The sequence below is a fragment of the Xiphophorus maculatus genome, chromosome 2 (assembly GCF_002775205.1).
Source record: "Xiphophorus maculatus strain JP 163 A chromosome 2, X_maculatus-5.0-male, whole genome shotgun sequence".
Taxonomy (NCBI): Eukaryota; Metazoa; Chordata; class Actinopteri; order Cyprinodontiformes; family Poeciliidae; genus Xiphophorus; species Xiphophorus maculatus.
In genome coordinates this window covers 19,380,015-19,394,427 of record NC_036444.1, presented here as the reverse complement: position 1 = coordinate 19,394,427, position 14,413 = coordinate 19,380,015, and the positions used below count along the sequence as shown (strand labels likewise).

Sequence of the window (14,413 nt, the reverse complement as noted above, 5' to 3'; positions counted from 1 at the left end):
CTGTGCATCACACCTGCCTGAAAACTGAGGGAACCGAGCTTTACTTACAGAGAATCAGTCTAAAACTCTACCACTGAGTCCACAATCTTTGAACTCTGCTATTTGTTTTTATAAAAACTAGCTTTTACGTAATTTCACAAAGTTTCTTGGTTTATGTTAAAACACTTTGAGATCATTTTATCATGAAAGTGGCTGTAAAATTTTCCATATTAAAGCTCAGGACCATCATCTTTTAAGTAATGAATGGCAATGATTATTGAGAATTGCTGTGTCAAATTATTTCTATATTTAGTCCTTTAGTTGGCTGGATATTATTACGGTAATTGGCCTAAGGTTGTCATATAAACCACCATATAAATGATAATGCAATACTGTTAAAATTGAAATATTCTAACTATTAGGGTTTTTAAAATATTAAATAAACTGGATTAGAAATGTGTGATGTAAAGAATTAGGCATAATTTGGCCGATATAAGAGAAATTTAAAGTCTACAACTTAATTTTCAAGGGTTTCCCTCAATGAAAAAAATAATATTTCTCAAACCAGTAAAGATGTTTTTTTGTTTCTTTCTTTCTTTTTTAAAGAAACTTAAAATATTAAAGGGCAGTTTAAAATTTTTTTTATTTTGTGCTCAGAATAAACAAAAATGCTACCTTCTAGTACCTCCTCAAATAACTTGCTAATCTATCATTTACTCTCTGGAGAGCTGCATGTTTTAGGGGCTAAAACTTAAAAATGAAACAAGTACAATGAGGATTGTAACCAAAAACTAATGTACTTGCAGTTTTGTTGGACATGCTCTGTAAATGCATTCAGAATGAAATATTTTCTCAATAACTCGGACATTGTGCTGTGTTTGTGTGTAACCCAGTGACACATTTTAGCAGCATTTGGTGCCTGGCAGGTGGTCATTTCTGACTCCCCACAACAGTTGGTGATTTAGAAGGGACCTCAATCTGCACACTGTGAACAGACTCTACTGTATTTATTACATGGAGCTGCTTCCTGGGTAAAAATCACAAAATACAAGAATATGCACATTAATTACTTCTTTCATAGTTTAGAACTAGATGCATGCTGAAATCATTCATAAGAGTTTAAAGAAAACCAGCTACTATCTCTAATGTGAGTTTTGCTTTGTTTCTGTGTGGATTAACTAACTGATTCTAAGGTTTTTCACAATATATTACACCAAACATTTAAATAAGTGATACATAATCTTAGAGCCAGTTTTAAACATTAAATGTGGAAGAAATTCTCATTTTCATTTTTAAACATGCACGTTTTATGATTTTAGTTCTTTTTCCAAGTAAGATGTTTCTTCATATAATTTCTACTTTAGAATGCTGGGATTTATGCCCAAGGTTTGGACTTGGATAATCCAGAAGGGATTTCCAGAAGGGTTCAAATCTGCACAGATTTTGCTACAGGTCCAAAATCAATGTTGTAATATTCGCGCTGCTTTGTTATCACAGTACTTCTTAAAGCTGCAAATTTACAGATTGCCTAATCCTGTCTGGAATATTGGAAAAAGTGTCTCATGAAAGACATTTTGCACCACCTTTGAATTATCCTTGCAGAGAAATGAAAAAATAAATAAATTCCTTAGATGAGAAGCAACCCCACAAAAGGATGAATCAGGATGCGTCTTAGGTGCAATCTTTAAAGTCAGATAGCAGATCATCTGGCAACTGATGGCGAGTCAGTGTGGGAGGAAATTACCTCTTAAATGGAGGACAAAGCCTGTGAATTGAAGTCAGAAACGAGCTGTCAGCGCGATCCAAGGTTATACATAATCAGCCGCTGACACAATATCAACATTGGAGATTACACACACAGCCTGGAACTCATTATCTAATAAGGATATTGACCAAGTCTTGCGTTTTCAAATCCATTTGCTGCTAAAGTTGAACAAGCATGGATGACAAAACAGTCAGCGCACTTTCCTACAGCTTACCTTGCCTGAATTTAATCACAATTGATTAATTTGTGAGAGCTGAAAAACAAACAACCTCCAAGCAAAATTCGGTTTGGGGTCTTCTTCATCACACTAGACAACCGGAAAACTTTAGGATCGACACCAGTTTTTTTGGTTTCTTTTCTTTAACAGCTTCTGATGGGACTCACTGCTGTGGAGAAAAACATCTGGACTAATATTGTTAGCCTCTCAGAACTGCAATGCAGCAGAAGCAGCACATGCTGGTTAAAGAAGATCCATGACTGATTTTGTTAATCTCACCTTTACAGTTTCTTTTACAATGGGATGTGCTTTATTCGCTATTGGTTTGATCACTAAGTTTTGATTAATTTTATTGCAAATTAAGAAGGGCTTCAATGTAAATAAAAATTGTAAAACCTTTACTTCTCACACATTAAAATATTTATACACTAAAAATCTTGCTGATCAATTATCAATTAAACATGTCTACATTTCAGCCAGGGTCCTTGTCCCTCTAGTCTCTTTGGGTCAGATGTGGAGGAGAACGTCGTCCTGACTAAATCTGCTCCTGAGAGTCTGTTGACCCGATACGAGCGGGCCGAGTTCAGGACTGAATATCGACGATCTTCCTCTTGCGGTAGTTCAGAACCAGGCTGGAGGCAGTGAGCTGTGCGGCCTGGCCCTTCTCCCAGCCCTGGAAGCCGTTCAGGCCGCTCTGACCGGACTTAAACAGAACCTTCTCCAAGAAGTCCAGTCGCCCCACCAGCACAGATGTGTCTTCATTATAGGCATTCTGGGAGGAATCCATCGTTCGCCTAAAGCGGCCGATGAACGTCTGGAGGGACGACAGAGTAAGAAGGTCACAATCGCAGTTTGCAGTTAATGAATTTTAATGAGTGATGCTTTCTTTTTTTTAAGTCGGTCCCATCTATAATTTTTTCTTCTGCAGGCAAAACTGTTTAAAAATATTAGAAGCAAAGTGGAAGAGGGCGATGGTGCCTTGCAAAATAAATTTATTGGCTTGCTGCACCCTCTAGTGGTGAAAGAGGTCAATAACGCTGCCTTGCTTTCTGATGTTTAGAAAAAAGGAAATGGAGCAGAAAAAACCATCTTGGCTGAGAAACCTCTATCGGCTGGACCATTTAAATGACATTTTTATTTCAAACACAGGCAAGAGGAAACTTCCAGGTTGTTTACTATTACACCTTTCAAATTCTGATCTAAATTTAAAATTTACAGGTTAAATTAAAGATAACTCGCTCATGCACTGAAAAGGTAAGAAAACGTCAGCTGTTGGTGGAAGCTAATAAAATATGATGCTGTGTATGCTTGGTAAATTGTAAATTAATGAAGAAACTATTTGGTTTCTGTCCTCACCAGAAGTGAGCAGGTTTGTCTCCTCACCTAAAGGTCAGACACACAATTATTAATCTGCAAACATGTCCCACCTCGTTTAAGATGAACATAAATCACAGCAAATTACATCTAATCAGTGTCTGACTGACAGCGTTTATTGTTGTCCACTGGGGATTATTTTCAGAAATGGACTCGTGCTGGTAACTACTGTACTTCCTCCTAGTCTCTCGTACCTGTAACAACGTCTTTGCGATGTCTGGGTTTTCTGGACTGTCAAAATGCAGCATCTGGGATCCCAGGCCGTAGTAGTAGGGACCCATCTTATGCAAGTCCACCACGTTGGGGTCCGCTGTGAACACGGTCCTCCAGCCCTCTTTGTAGATTTTAGGAAGCTCCACAGACAACACCTTCCTCTTCTTCTCATATAGACCCTTACAGAGCCATAGAGGAAGCTCCATCTTTGTGCCCTGAAAGGAAAGAAAGAGCGCTTAGTGAACAGGCTGTTAGGCACCGATGTGTTCAGGAAGGCAAATGAGCCAAACGCAAATACCTTAGAACTTATTTTTAACTCTTCATTATATTCAATCATTAATTTTTAATATGTGGTTAATTCTGTGCTTTGTTACATGTAGATTTAAGTCTTTCTCTGTGCTTAACATGCAAGAGACAGGGTTTGAACTGGTCAGGTTTGGAATCCATCACAATTAGATACATAGAACGAATAACTAAGAGCAGCTCAGTCACTAATGTTCCTAATATTCATGTTTTTGGATTGTGGGAGAATCCAGAGGAAAGACCCACACATGAAATGCCACACAGAAAACACCTGACCATGATTTGAACCTACGACCTTCTAACTACAAGGCAACAGTGTCATATTTAGATCCACTTTGAAGGTATGTTAGTTTAATGAAACACAAAGAATTGTGTCATTTGAATAATTCGGATTATTCTTTAACAAGTGACTAACTTCCCAAATAAGTTGCGTTTTGATTAAAAGCTAGCCAAAGAAGATTAAATTTGCGCCGACTTTACAAGGGAGCAGTATTTATTCTTGAACTCCAAAAACGTAAATTTTAAAACAGCAATGATTACTTAAAGTGAATTGATATCGGCGAGAAGTTCGGTTGAACTGCATATTATTTATGCCTCATAACTTTAAAGTACATAATAAAGTAAAGACAGTGATTTAGAGATAAATGCTGTGCCATAGTTCATTGTAATTTATTGCAGCAAACCCAACCAACCTCCTGAATGTCCTGCGAATCACTAGACTTCTCCAGAAATCCAAGTCGGGGGAAAACGCACTCCGTCCTTACAGGCAGCCTCTCTTGCGAGAGCAAAATGTCGTCGAGAGACAAAAAATTATCCTCCATCCCCACACCGGGAGGTACGGGGAAATAAGACGGTGTGTCCATGTGAGTGAATGTAAGACCAAAGTTAAACAAGTAACGGAATAAAAGCAATTAAATTCTCCCGTCTTACAGGGCTTCCACCACACTTCCTGGTTTTTGGCGCCGGAACAAAGGAACCAATCACAACGCTGCAAACAAGAGCAACAAACACACGGTGCGTTCCAGTTACCTCGGAAGTTTGATATCTGTTTCTAAAACTATATCACACACATCTCCGTCTTGGAAGTTAAAAATCCATTAGAAGTTACTAATAGCTATACCAAGCTATTGAATATTGGCAGAGCAAGATTACTACATTGAAAGTGTTATTCTGTGCAATTTACGTATTGTACAGGAGAATGTTCACAAATGTCTTACGCAGTTGGATTCATAGTTGGAAGCTAACAATGGTTCAAATCCAAATATGACTGCTTCTAAACGTCAACAAAAAAATAATTGGTTTTCATTAGGATTTCTGACAGCTGGTATAAAAGACTGTGATACACATTTTAAGTATAATTTGCGGACATTTTTATTTTAGAGTTTAAATGAATAAAATAAAGATAAATTCACTGATAATGGCATGTGCAACACATCGTATATTGCAGATACAACTGATTTTCCAACTTGCAACTAGAAGGCTGCTAAATTGGGGCAATGTAATTCCCACATCAGACTAACTATACCAAAATAAATTGAATAAAACATGTGAGAGATTTGATGAGATACACATTAAATCTGTATATTTAAAGTATGAGGAACATGCGGTTGGACTTGGACTTTGATGTTGAGTTTACTCCGGGATTTCTCACTTTCCAAGTCGAAAATTTGATGCAGTCTTGGGTTTTTCCAACTTTGAATCAAGGAAATACAAATAGATCAAATAAATTAGATGTAAAGTCATTCTTAGATATTGAACTGAGCTCTGAACTTATACAGTATAATGTCAAATTGACTTCTGTGATATGTTATTAGCATTTTCTATATTGCAAATTATTTGAATAAAATATCACGTTATTGAATACAAATAACATCTTTTATAAGGGCAATTTTAATCAGTTATTTAATCAACAGAATCAAAATACCCAAATAAAATCATGTGTAATAATATTTGTGACCATTGGAGGCCAGAATATCACCATGAATAAAAATAGGATCATCTTATAACCAGTTGGAACTGTTAAGCTGTAACCAATGTGTGAATTGTAATTATATTAGAAGCATAAAAAGAAGGCACAACAACAAGTAGCTAAATGTTAGACAGTAAATTCAACCTTGAATTGTCATCCAATTAAAATGCAGCACTTGTCTCAGTGCCCTCACCGTCTCTCTGTCACTTCTGATAACATTCATCAGCTGATAAATGAGGGATGACAGCAAGTCCAGACTGTAATATTGTATTTTCTCCTTTGTCAGGGTAAAATCAGTTCACAAATCTTGACGACAGCAAAAACAGTTCAGTCATTTTTCTTATTTTGACATTGTTGATTCTCAGACACATCCTTCAGACTCCACATTAAGGTCATCAGACACGTGGGCCAACTTCCACTTCAACAAAGTGTTTCTTCATGACTCAATAAATTAAACAGCTCATAAATTATAAGGATTCAAATGACATGAAGCTACAGTAGAATTAATAACTGGGTTTCCAGCTCAAAGCTGTCTGTCTCAGTCATGTCCTTGGGCAATACACTTCACCCGCCTTGCCTGCTGGTAGTGGTCAGAGAGCCTACTAGTGACAGTGAATGACAGCCTCGCTTCTGTCAGTCTGCCCCAGGGCAGCTGCAGCTTACCACTGTCAGTGTGTGAATGTGTGCATGAAGGGGTGAATGACTGAATGTAGTGTGGAGTCCTCTGGACTACGTAAAGCACTATGCTGTAGCATCACCATTTACCATAAGGGCAAAGCTTTTTTGCTGCAGCAAAAAAGCTTTCCGCTCATCTCTACCAAGGTCCTTGTAAGCAAGGAATGAGCTGTAACAGCATCATGACTACAACTGCTTTAATATTAAATGAGGAATAATACGGAACGAAAGCTCCAGTGGGACTGAGCGCTTTGTGCCAGAAGCGAGTTGATAACGCTTTCAAACTCCATTAAAGCTGCATCAGATGCTGTCACACACCGCCTGTGAGAAGTGGCTGTTTAACAGGACATGAAACTGAATTCATACTGTAGTTTTTTTGTTGTTTTTTTTATGTGACACTCTCCCAATATCAAACAGCAGTAGGAAGGCTTGTGATGGACAGCAAGGAAGTGGTCTCGCTGTGTAAGATCCACATGAAACTTGAGTGGAGTCGCACGTGGATGCGCATGTGAAGTTTTCTCAACGGACATTAATTTGAAGCATCACGATAGATTTGAAGCACTAAAAAATTTGCAAGAGCCTATTTTTGTGGTATATTTTTCCTTTTTAAAAAAAAATCTAATTAAGGACAGATTTTTATTGTGTTAAACAATGAGCCTGATATTTCAGACAAACTCCACATATCCATATCTTTTTTAAACACCTTTCTGTTGGACTAAAATGTGATTTTATTTTTCTCTTGCTGATTTTTTAGCTCAGTAACACTTACATCTGAGCACTATGGAGGCTTTCCAAAGCAGTGCAACTTTGCTCTAAGCAAAAAAACAAAAACAGACTATTAATACACTTTTTAGGAGAAGTGGGCTTTCCAGAAAATGTAGTTGAAGATTGAAATAAGATAAAAATGTGTTACCTCACATTCAGATCTTAGAAATAATTCCTCATCTGTGATGCCTCCACTCTGCAAGTTTCCTTCAGTGACTTAAAATGACTTTATTTCCCACTAAAACTCGCATTCATCTTCCTGTAAAAGACACATTTGAAATAGCAGGAAAAAAAGCAGAAAATACTTTTTTCATCTAGCACAATTTATTCCACCATTTGTTTACAGTAGCTTTGTAAATGCAGTTTGTACGTTGATTCGTAGTAGTCTTCACACATCAGCTCTTGGCATTCTGAAGAGTGAGTAACACCTCACATGATTGGAATATTAAACAAATGTTGTTAAATATGAACAAATGAATAAATAAGCCCCGTTCAGTGGCTGCACAGTGGAACAACGAGAGTCCTTTTGAGGGTCCGAGTGCCTCGCATCTCCAGTCGCAGACAGATACATCTGTTTCCAGCAGAAACACAATGTGGGGGAGCTGACTGTAGCAGAGACCAAGAGGCCCCCTTATGATTTGCAAACACACATGCACAAACAGTCATGGAGGGATTACGAGCCAACAGAGCAACCGGAGAACAGAAGAAGGAAAAGAGGACTGAGAAAGTCACATGAGTCATTTTGAAGAATCCAAATGCAGTTGCCTTATGCGTCCTAATTTTTGTTTATTTATTTTAAAATTTTTGTAAAGGTTTTAGCAGAATCTTTTTGCAGCCATTTTTGCTTTGAGTGATGCTCTAGCTTTCTTAAGCGCCTTTGTTGTTTATTTTCACTCTCCCTTGTTAGAGGAGGGAACAGATCATGTTCAATTTCATATGTTTGCAGATTTAGTTATCTTATACTCAACCATTTCAGACATAAAAAGACGCCATTGCCCTGCGACTTTTTGTACCGATCAGGGATATATAAATACATATCTGCTTTTAAGTAATTACTAAAAACTCGTACTTTCTTATTTTAAAATAAAAGTTCTCAAATATAGAAACAACAGAGGGTCAAGTTTGAAGCAGACAATGTCACAAGCTGACAGCAATTGGAAGTAGTGACCACAAACAGTCAGATTTGACCTTTTCATGATATGTCTTTTCCAAATACCTCAAAGACATTCTTGATATCAATGTTTCCTTGTCCCTCTAGTTTTATGGTGAAATACCCTGTCTCAATCCCTGTGACTTTGGTAATGTTAGAATTTCAGAAAAGCCCTTTTAAAAGATAAGTCATAATTAAATCACGATCAGTCCCAAACATAGAAATGGTCTTCAGTTTAACAAAAAATACTGTGATTTTTAATAATAATAATAATAATAATAATTGTTATTATTATTATTATAGTTGGATGCTATTTCATAGCATACAACGATGCTGCCGCACTGTTGTACATTTTTATTTGACTGTTATGGGCGTTGTCCTGCTTTTGCTGTTTTTATCAGTTTTAATTCTAAATTTCTAGGTTAGGTAGATGACCTGAGGTGTAAGCAAATGTTATGACTTCAGGGAAATTTTATGAAATTCTTAAAGGACATGTTAACAAATGCATTGGTTGCTCATTTTTATGGGTGTATACTAAAATATTTATTTGAAATAAAAAGTTTAAAAAAATCATAAAAGAAAAATGTAAAACTCATTTATTGCATCTGTGTTAAACAGATTAAGTGTTGACACACATTTCAAGCGTTTGTTTGTTGGTTCTTTTGATGGTTATGACCTTTCCTAAGCAAGAACATTACATAACACCAATAAAAAAAGGCTGGAGTTTTCTGTTGCTTGGACAGGTTTTACAACGCTTACAGTGATATGCTTGGATACAGCACTCTGTGACCAGCATGCTTCTTTCACAATTACTGTCTATGTCTATACTCCCCATGTGGAGAGTGACTGGCTGCTGGACAAATAATAAATAAGTTTCTCTTTTTGAATTGTAAGTGGGCCTCCAAATGGAAAAAAAATAAAACTATCTGTTTGTCTGTGACTATTTGGGTCCTTTGGTTCTGTACCTGGCTGGTTCCACTCAGTAATCCTTCCATGCAAGCAGTCATATGAATGGACACAGTCTTGCACTCGCGCTCATTCCAGACTCTCTCTCTTTAAGAAATGACTAATTTTTACATGAAAAATCTGGCAGATCTGATAGAGAAAACTGAGACAAGTTACAAGTGAAATTTACAATATGTCATGTTGCTTTTCTGCAGCTGTAAACATTAGCAACGTAAAGGGAGGACTGCCAGTTGCACACACAGGGAACATCTAAACTGTAAACATTTCAATACAGAGACACACACAGCGCTGTCCCAGTCAGCCCTCTACAACGACCTTTCACACACACACATGGCTTCAGTAACCTGACACAATCCAAGGACACACAGACGCACACACACACACACACACGCACACACCCGCACGCCTACACACACACACCCCTTCCGGTGAAGCATCCCAACCATACACACACACCCACACGCTTTACGGGCATAAACTACATTGCTTCTGGCTCCCTCCTTCCTCCCAGTCTGGACTAAGCAGATACTGAGCATGTGCAGACCGTTCCCCTCTTCTCCACCCCACCACACCCATCTTCACACCAAGCGAACGCACCGGACAAGCTGACGTGCCACATCCTCTCTCTTCCTGCTCAGATGTGCACTGACCTGATCTGAAAAGCATTTTATGTACTTTCTGATGTTGTTAATCTGGTGCGGAAGGTATGCAGAACTGAGGCAGGGGCTATGAAAGAGGAGCGCACTGTGAGGCAGTCTTTTATGAGAGATCACCACCAAGCTGGAGTCCTGTTTGTGTGAGATGAGAGGCGCACTGAATAATGTACAGGTCTGTTTGCAGTTTTCTGCCTCTCCCTCTCCGTCATCCTCATGTGGTTCCTTTTCCTCTTCCACCCACCCTGCCCTGCTTCCTCCCCCCATCCCCACCCAGTTAAGGCCATGGGAGGACTGGACGCAAGTTACAGACTGGCCTGGATCCAGAGATGAGATGGGAGGCCCGTTAAGACCATGCTTTGATTTGGAGGGGTGTCTGAAGGGAGGCGGGAGAGGGTCCACGTTGTATGCAGTATCATCAGCAAGTTTCGAAATAAAAAGCTTAACAGAGGCCCTTTAATGCGTGATGGTTGGAAAGTCTCATTTTCTTTTTGGTTCAGTTTACAAGGAACAGTTGTCTGATAGGACTATGGATTCCGTCTCGGCGAGTATGCGATGATCACTTTGTTTCATCAGATTTGGTAGCGTCTGTGTCCAGATGTCCATGGCAGGAACCTAATATGTCCTGAAAACAAAGAGGAGACAGACAGGAAAGACTGATATTTTCAGAAATTAGAAACTAATGTCAGAAGTCAAAAGCTGTCAATCGTTACATTTTCAAATCGTTTTAGACGATAAAGAAATTAGAGTTTATCAGACCTTTCCTAACAGATACTGATTTAAAATTTTCTTCTATGGTGGAATGTTGGCCCACTCTTCTTGGTAAACTTATTTTAAGCAGGTTTTTCATAGACTGAAAGGCCTGTGTAAAGTGACCGTCCTAATCTGATTTAAGACTGGACTTTGAATAGGCCTATCATGTCACATAACAAAACTGTTGTTACGTTTAAGATCACAAGCTAATGGCCGGATGTTTTGCTTGAGGATTTTCAGATAGAAAGTGGAATTCATGGTTATATCATTACAGAAAATCATAAAACACTGTATATATCAAAAGTAGCTTAAAAAAACCTTTACATTGCAAATTGATACCTTGATATTGGCCTCTGTCTCTTTAAGAAGCTTCTGTTCTTTCCAAATTGCTGCCATGGAACATTCAATTAGTCCCCAAACATGTATGAGAGAATTAAGGCAAAACATCCATATATATTTTGGATGACGGAATAACATTATAACATGATGTAAAGCTCAAAAATGTCAACCTTACATAATACTCCCATTAAGATAAAATTGCATAAAGTGTTATTTAATTACCCCAGCAACTTTGTTTTGCTTGTTTGTGAATTCTTTATTTAAGTTTCACCCTGCCTCAGATTTTTCAGTATATGACAAATCAATGAGCAAAGCTGATTAGTTGAACATTAATAGATTTTGATATCATGCCAACTAATTAATGCATCACAGCATACCCAAGGACAACAGACAAACCCTGTTTTAAGTAGCCTGGCCATTGCCTTTCTATGCAACTCCCCTCGATTCTCATTTCCCTTCAGTATTCCGTCTTGGATTTCTCCCATTGAACTAGATTTCTCTGGTTGAATTTCAACCAGGCAGATCAGTGAACTGAAAGAGGAGCTGTGAACGTTTTATACTGTTTTAGAGTTGTAGAGGAAGTGAACAAAGGAATTCAGTCCATGCTGCCAAATATTGAATTAACATTAACATCCATCTCATTCAACTTCTCTCTTTGCAGTGGAGGATGGTTGTTTATAGTGCAGACAATTTCCAGTGAGCTTCAAAGCATTGAACTGGCGCATTGCATATATCAGGGGCAAACGTTAGCAATTGGGTAAAATTATAAATTTCAACAGAATCCACAGAGAGAGACAGCAATTGTTTCTCAGCAGCAGACCTTCTTTTCAAGCGAAGCGTAGAACATGGGGATGGTTTTTACCAGACTGTGTTTCAAGCGGAAACCCACAGTTTTTCAATATCATTTTTAAAGCCTGCAATTTCAATTACTGTAATGAGATGCCAACACTGGGATTTTAAAATTAGAGTTGTCATGCTCTCCCATACATGCTGCTGTGAGCTGCCAGTAGATTTTCTCTTAATTTACAAAATAGTCAGCCATGTCCTGGCTATCAGTGGCCATCAGTGGAGAGACTGAGGAAAAACTGTCAGATGTGAAATATTGGCAGTAAACTCCCAAGGATTACCTAGCCTGCTGTTTTTTGATTGTTTTGGATTGACTCACTAACACATTTCTGGATATAAACTGACCTGTTTTGAAAAGAACAGATTTTGCATAAATAAACGGCACTGAACTGAATGAACTGCCAACTTTAGGTTTAGTGGTAAAGAACCATAATGAAAGGAATCTTGTGCTGCGTATTACAGTTTATGCACTTTCTTCAGCGGGTGATCACACTGTGATTCTCACCTTGAAGAGTACTCAGAGTGGGCCAGGTGGTCGGTCAGTCGGAGGGGTGTTCAGGGCAGGACCGATTGATCTCAAACCATGAGTCTATACAGCTGCAGAAGCACAAAGACACATAGATATGAAGTAGTTGAATCGGATATAGAAATCAGAAAACACATCTTCATACGGATAATGATGAATTTACACATCTGAATAAGAAACAAGCTGAGCTATGTTATGCAATACACATTTAACTCAATGTTATGGAAAGCTGTTGCTAAAGTTTCATGTAGCCCTGTTGGAAAATCTCCAAACACTCCCACACAGGAAGCTCATAGACACATAAAACCTATAAATGAACCTCACGGGACGACACTAGAAGAGACCTCTTCTGACCTGCTTTGAATCTATAAAATCTTTCTCCCTGTGTTCTTAGAAAACATTTGACAGTAACCACGTTTTTAGGGGCTGTCATGTCGAGTTTATTTCATTAATAGCTTAAGTACTAAAATCGGAGCCTTCAAAGACCAGAGTAAAAAGAAAAATCCACCATGTCGGGATGACTTTTGTGGAGTAAGTGCTGTGCTGAAATGTCCTGATTACAAAATCTTTACACAAGCAGATGTTAATGATTTTATAGCAAAGTGGAGCCATTTGGGAGTCACAGCAACTCAGCCACAAAGTAGTACAATCATAGATCGTTTTGTTTTTCTTTTCAGTAGATGCTGGGCAGGAAAGAGTACTTTCTTTAAAGTTATGTTGTCTTAAGGAACTTGAAGGATCTGTACAAAGTCCTGGTAAATTAACTATGGAATTAATCAAAGACCCTCTTGTCCCACATCATCGTCTGACCTCACAACTGTGCTTCCCTTAATGTCCTATAAACACAGCCCTGAAGCTTGTGGAAAGCCTTTCCAGAAGACTTGAAGTTGGTGACATCCTATTAAGCACCTGGGATTAAGAATGGGATGTCACTCAAGTTCATGTTTGCATGAAGGGAAATTAGTTTGGCAACAAAGTATATTTTACAGTTTCAGTAAAACAGAACTGAAAAAATAAATAAATTCTAAAATTGAATGTATAAAATCTAAAATTATTAATGTATGCAATAAATAAAAATGTATTAGTTCAAGAAATGTGTCAATAATTACTTAAATACACAAACATACAATTTATTGTATAGATAATTAAGGCAAACTTGAATTTTTTGTATGTTAATATTTAATACTTAGTTTCCCTTTGGGATTAATAAAGTATTTTTGGACTGAATTGAATTGTTAAAACAATCCAATCTCAATAATTATTCAATGTTTTCTGTGCCACAGTTTATCATAAATTAATTTAATCTGTGACTCTCGTTCATCTAGTTAGACTCTAATATTTCACTGGTCAAATTGGTAACAGCAGTTTAATGACAGACCAATCACCTATACTTTAGCAGAGTTTGCCACTTCCACAGACTTGATGGTGGTTAATTATTTCAAAATTGTATAAGCTATTACATTTAATAAATTAGGAAGAATAATTTCCACATAAAATTGTTTAAATATGTTTTTCTAATTTTTTAAAAATATCTAAATAATTGTAATAAAATAGATTGATTCATGTAATAAGTGAATTTCCAATTTTATTTAAATGATCACATAAAGTGAACATTTATTCAACTTAATTCCTTTGCATTGTGCTACTTTGACTCTTGTACCAGCTCATCTCTTTAATTAACTTTTTAATAATGTGAAACACTTCTTATGATAGAGAGCAGAAATGCTGCTTTATCTTTAAACAAATGATTGAATAATGTTTGCATCAAAATAAAGCACAGCAAACAGAGCAATCAGAGCTTTAAACCTTTACACAGTGCTGTGAAGGGAGGGGATTTAATTAGAAGAAGTGCAAAATTTATATAAGAGCCAGTGATTCAAATCTGTCTGCGTGTGTGTGTGTGTGGGTGTGTGTGTGTGG

General features: G+C 37.5%; 2 protein-coding genes across 2 annotated transcripts in view; both read right to left on the bottom strand.

Annotated features, from left to right (window-relative positions):
• Nucleotides 1-657: 657 nt before the first annotated feature.
• Nucleotides 658-4,809, bottom strand: gins3 (GINS complex subunit 3). Its single transcript, XM_005796250.2, has 3 exons — nucleotides 4,544-4,809; nucleotides 3,530-3,763; nucleotides 658-2,775 (listed from the first exon to the last, which is right to left on the bottom strand). Exons 1-3 carry the CDS (start codon nucleotides 4,712-4,714, stop codon nucleotides 2,545-2,547), a joined length of 636 nt encoding a protein of 211 aa, XP_005796307.1. The 5' UTR covers nucleotides 4,715-4,809; the 3' UTR covers nucleotides 658-2,544.
• A 2,755-nt stretch (nucleotides 4,810-7,564) lies between these two features.
• Nucleotides 7,565-14,413, bottom strand: part of znrf1 (zinc and ring finger 1) — a 49,796-nt gene continuing 42,947 nt past the window's right edge. Inside the window, exons 4-5 of the mRNA XM_005796249.2 lie at nucleotides 12,473-12,564; nucleotides 7,565-10,654 (exon numbers count right to left, since the gene is read on the bottom strand). Coding sequence (XP_005796306.1) covers nucleotides 12,507-12,564 — 58 coding nt within the window. The 3' untranslated portion in view covers nucleotides 7,565-10,654; nucleotides 12,473-12,506. The remainder of the gene's footprint in view (nucleotides 10,655-12,472; nucleotides 12,565-14,413) is intronic.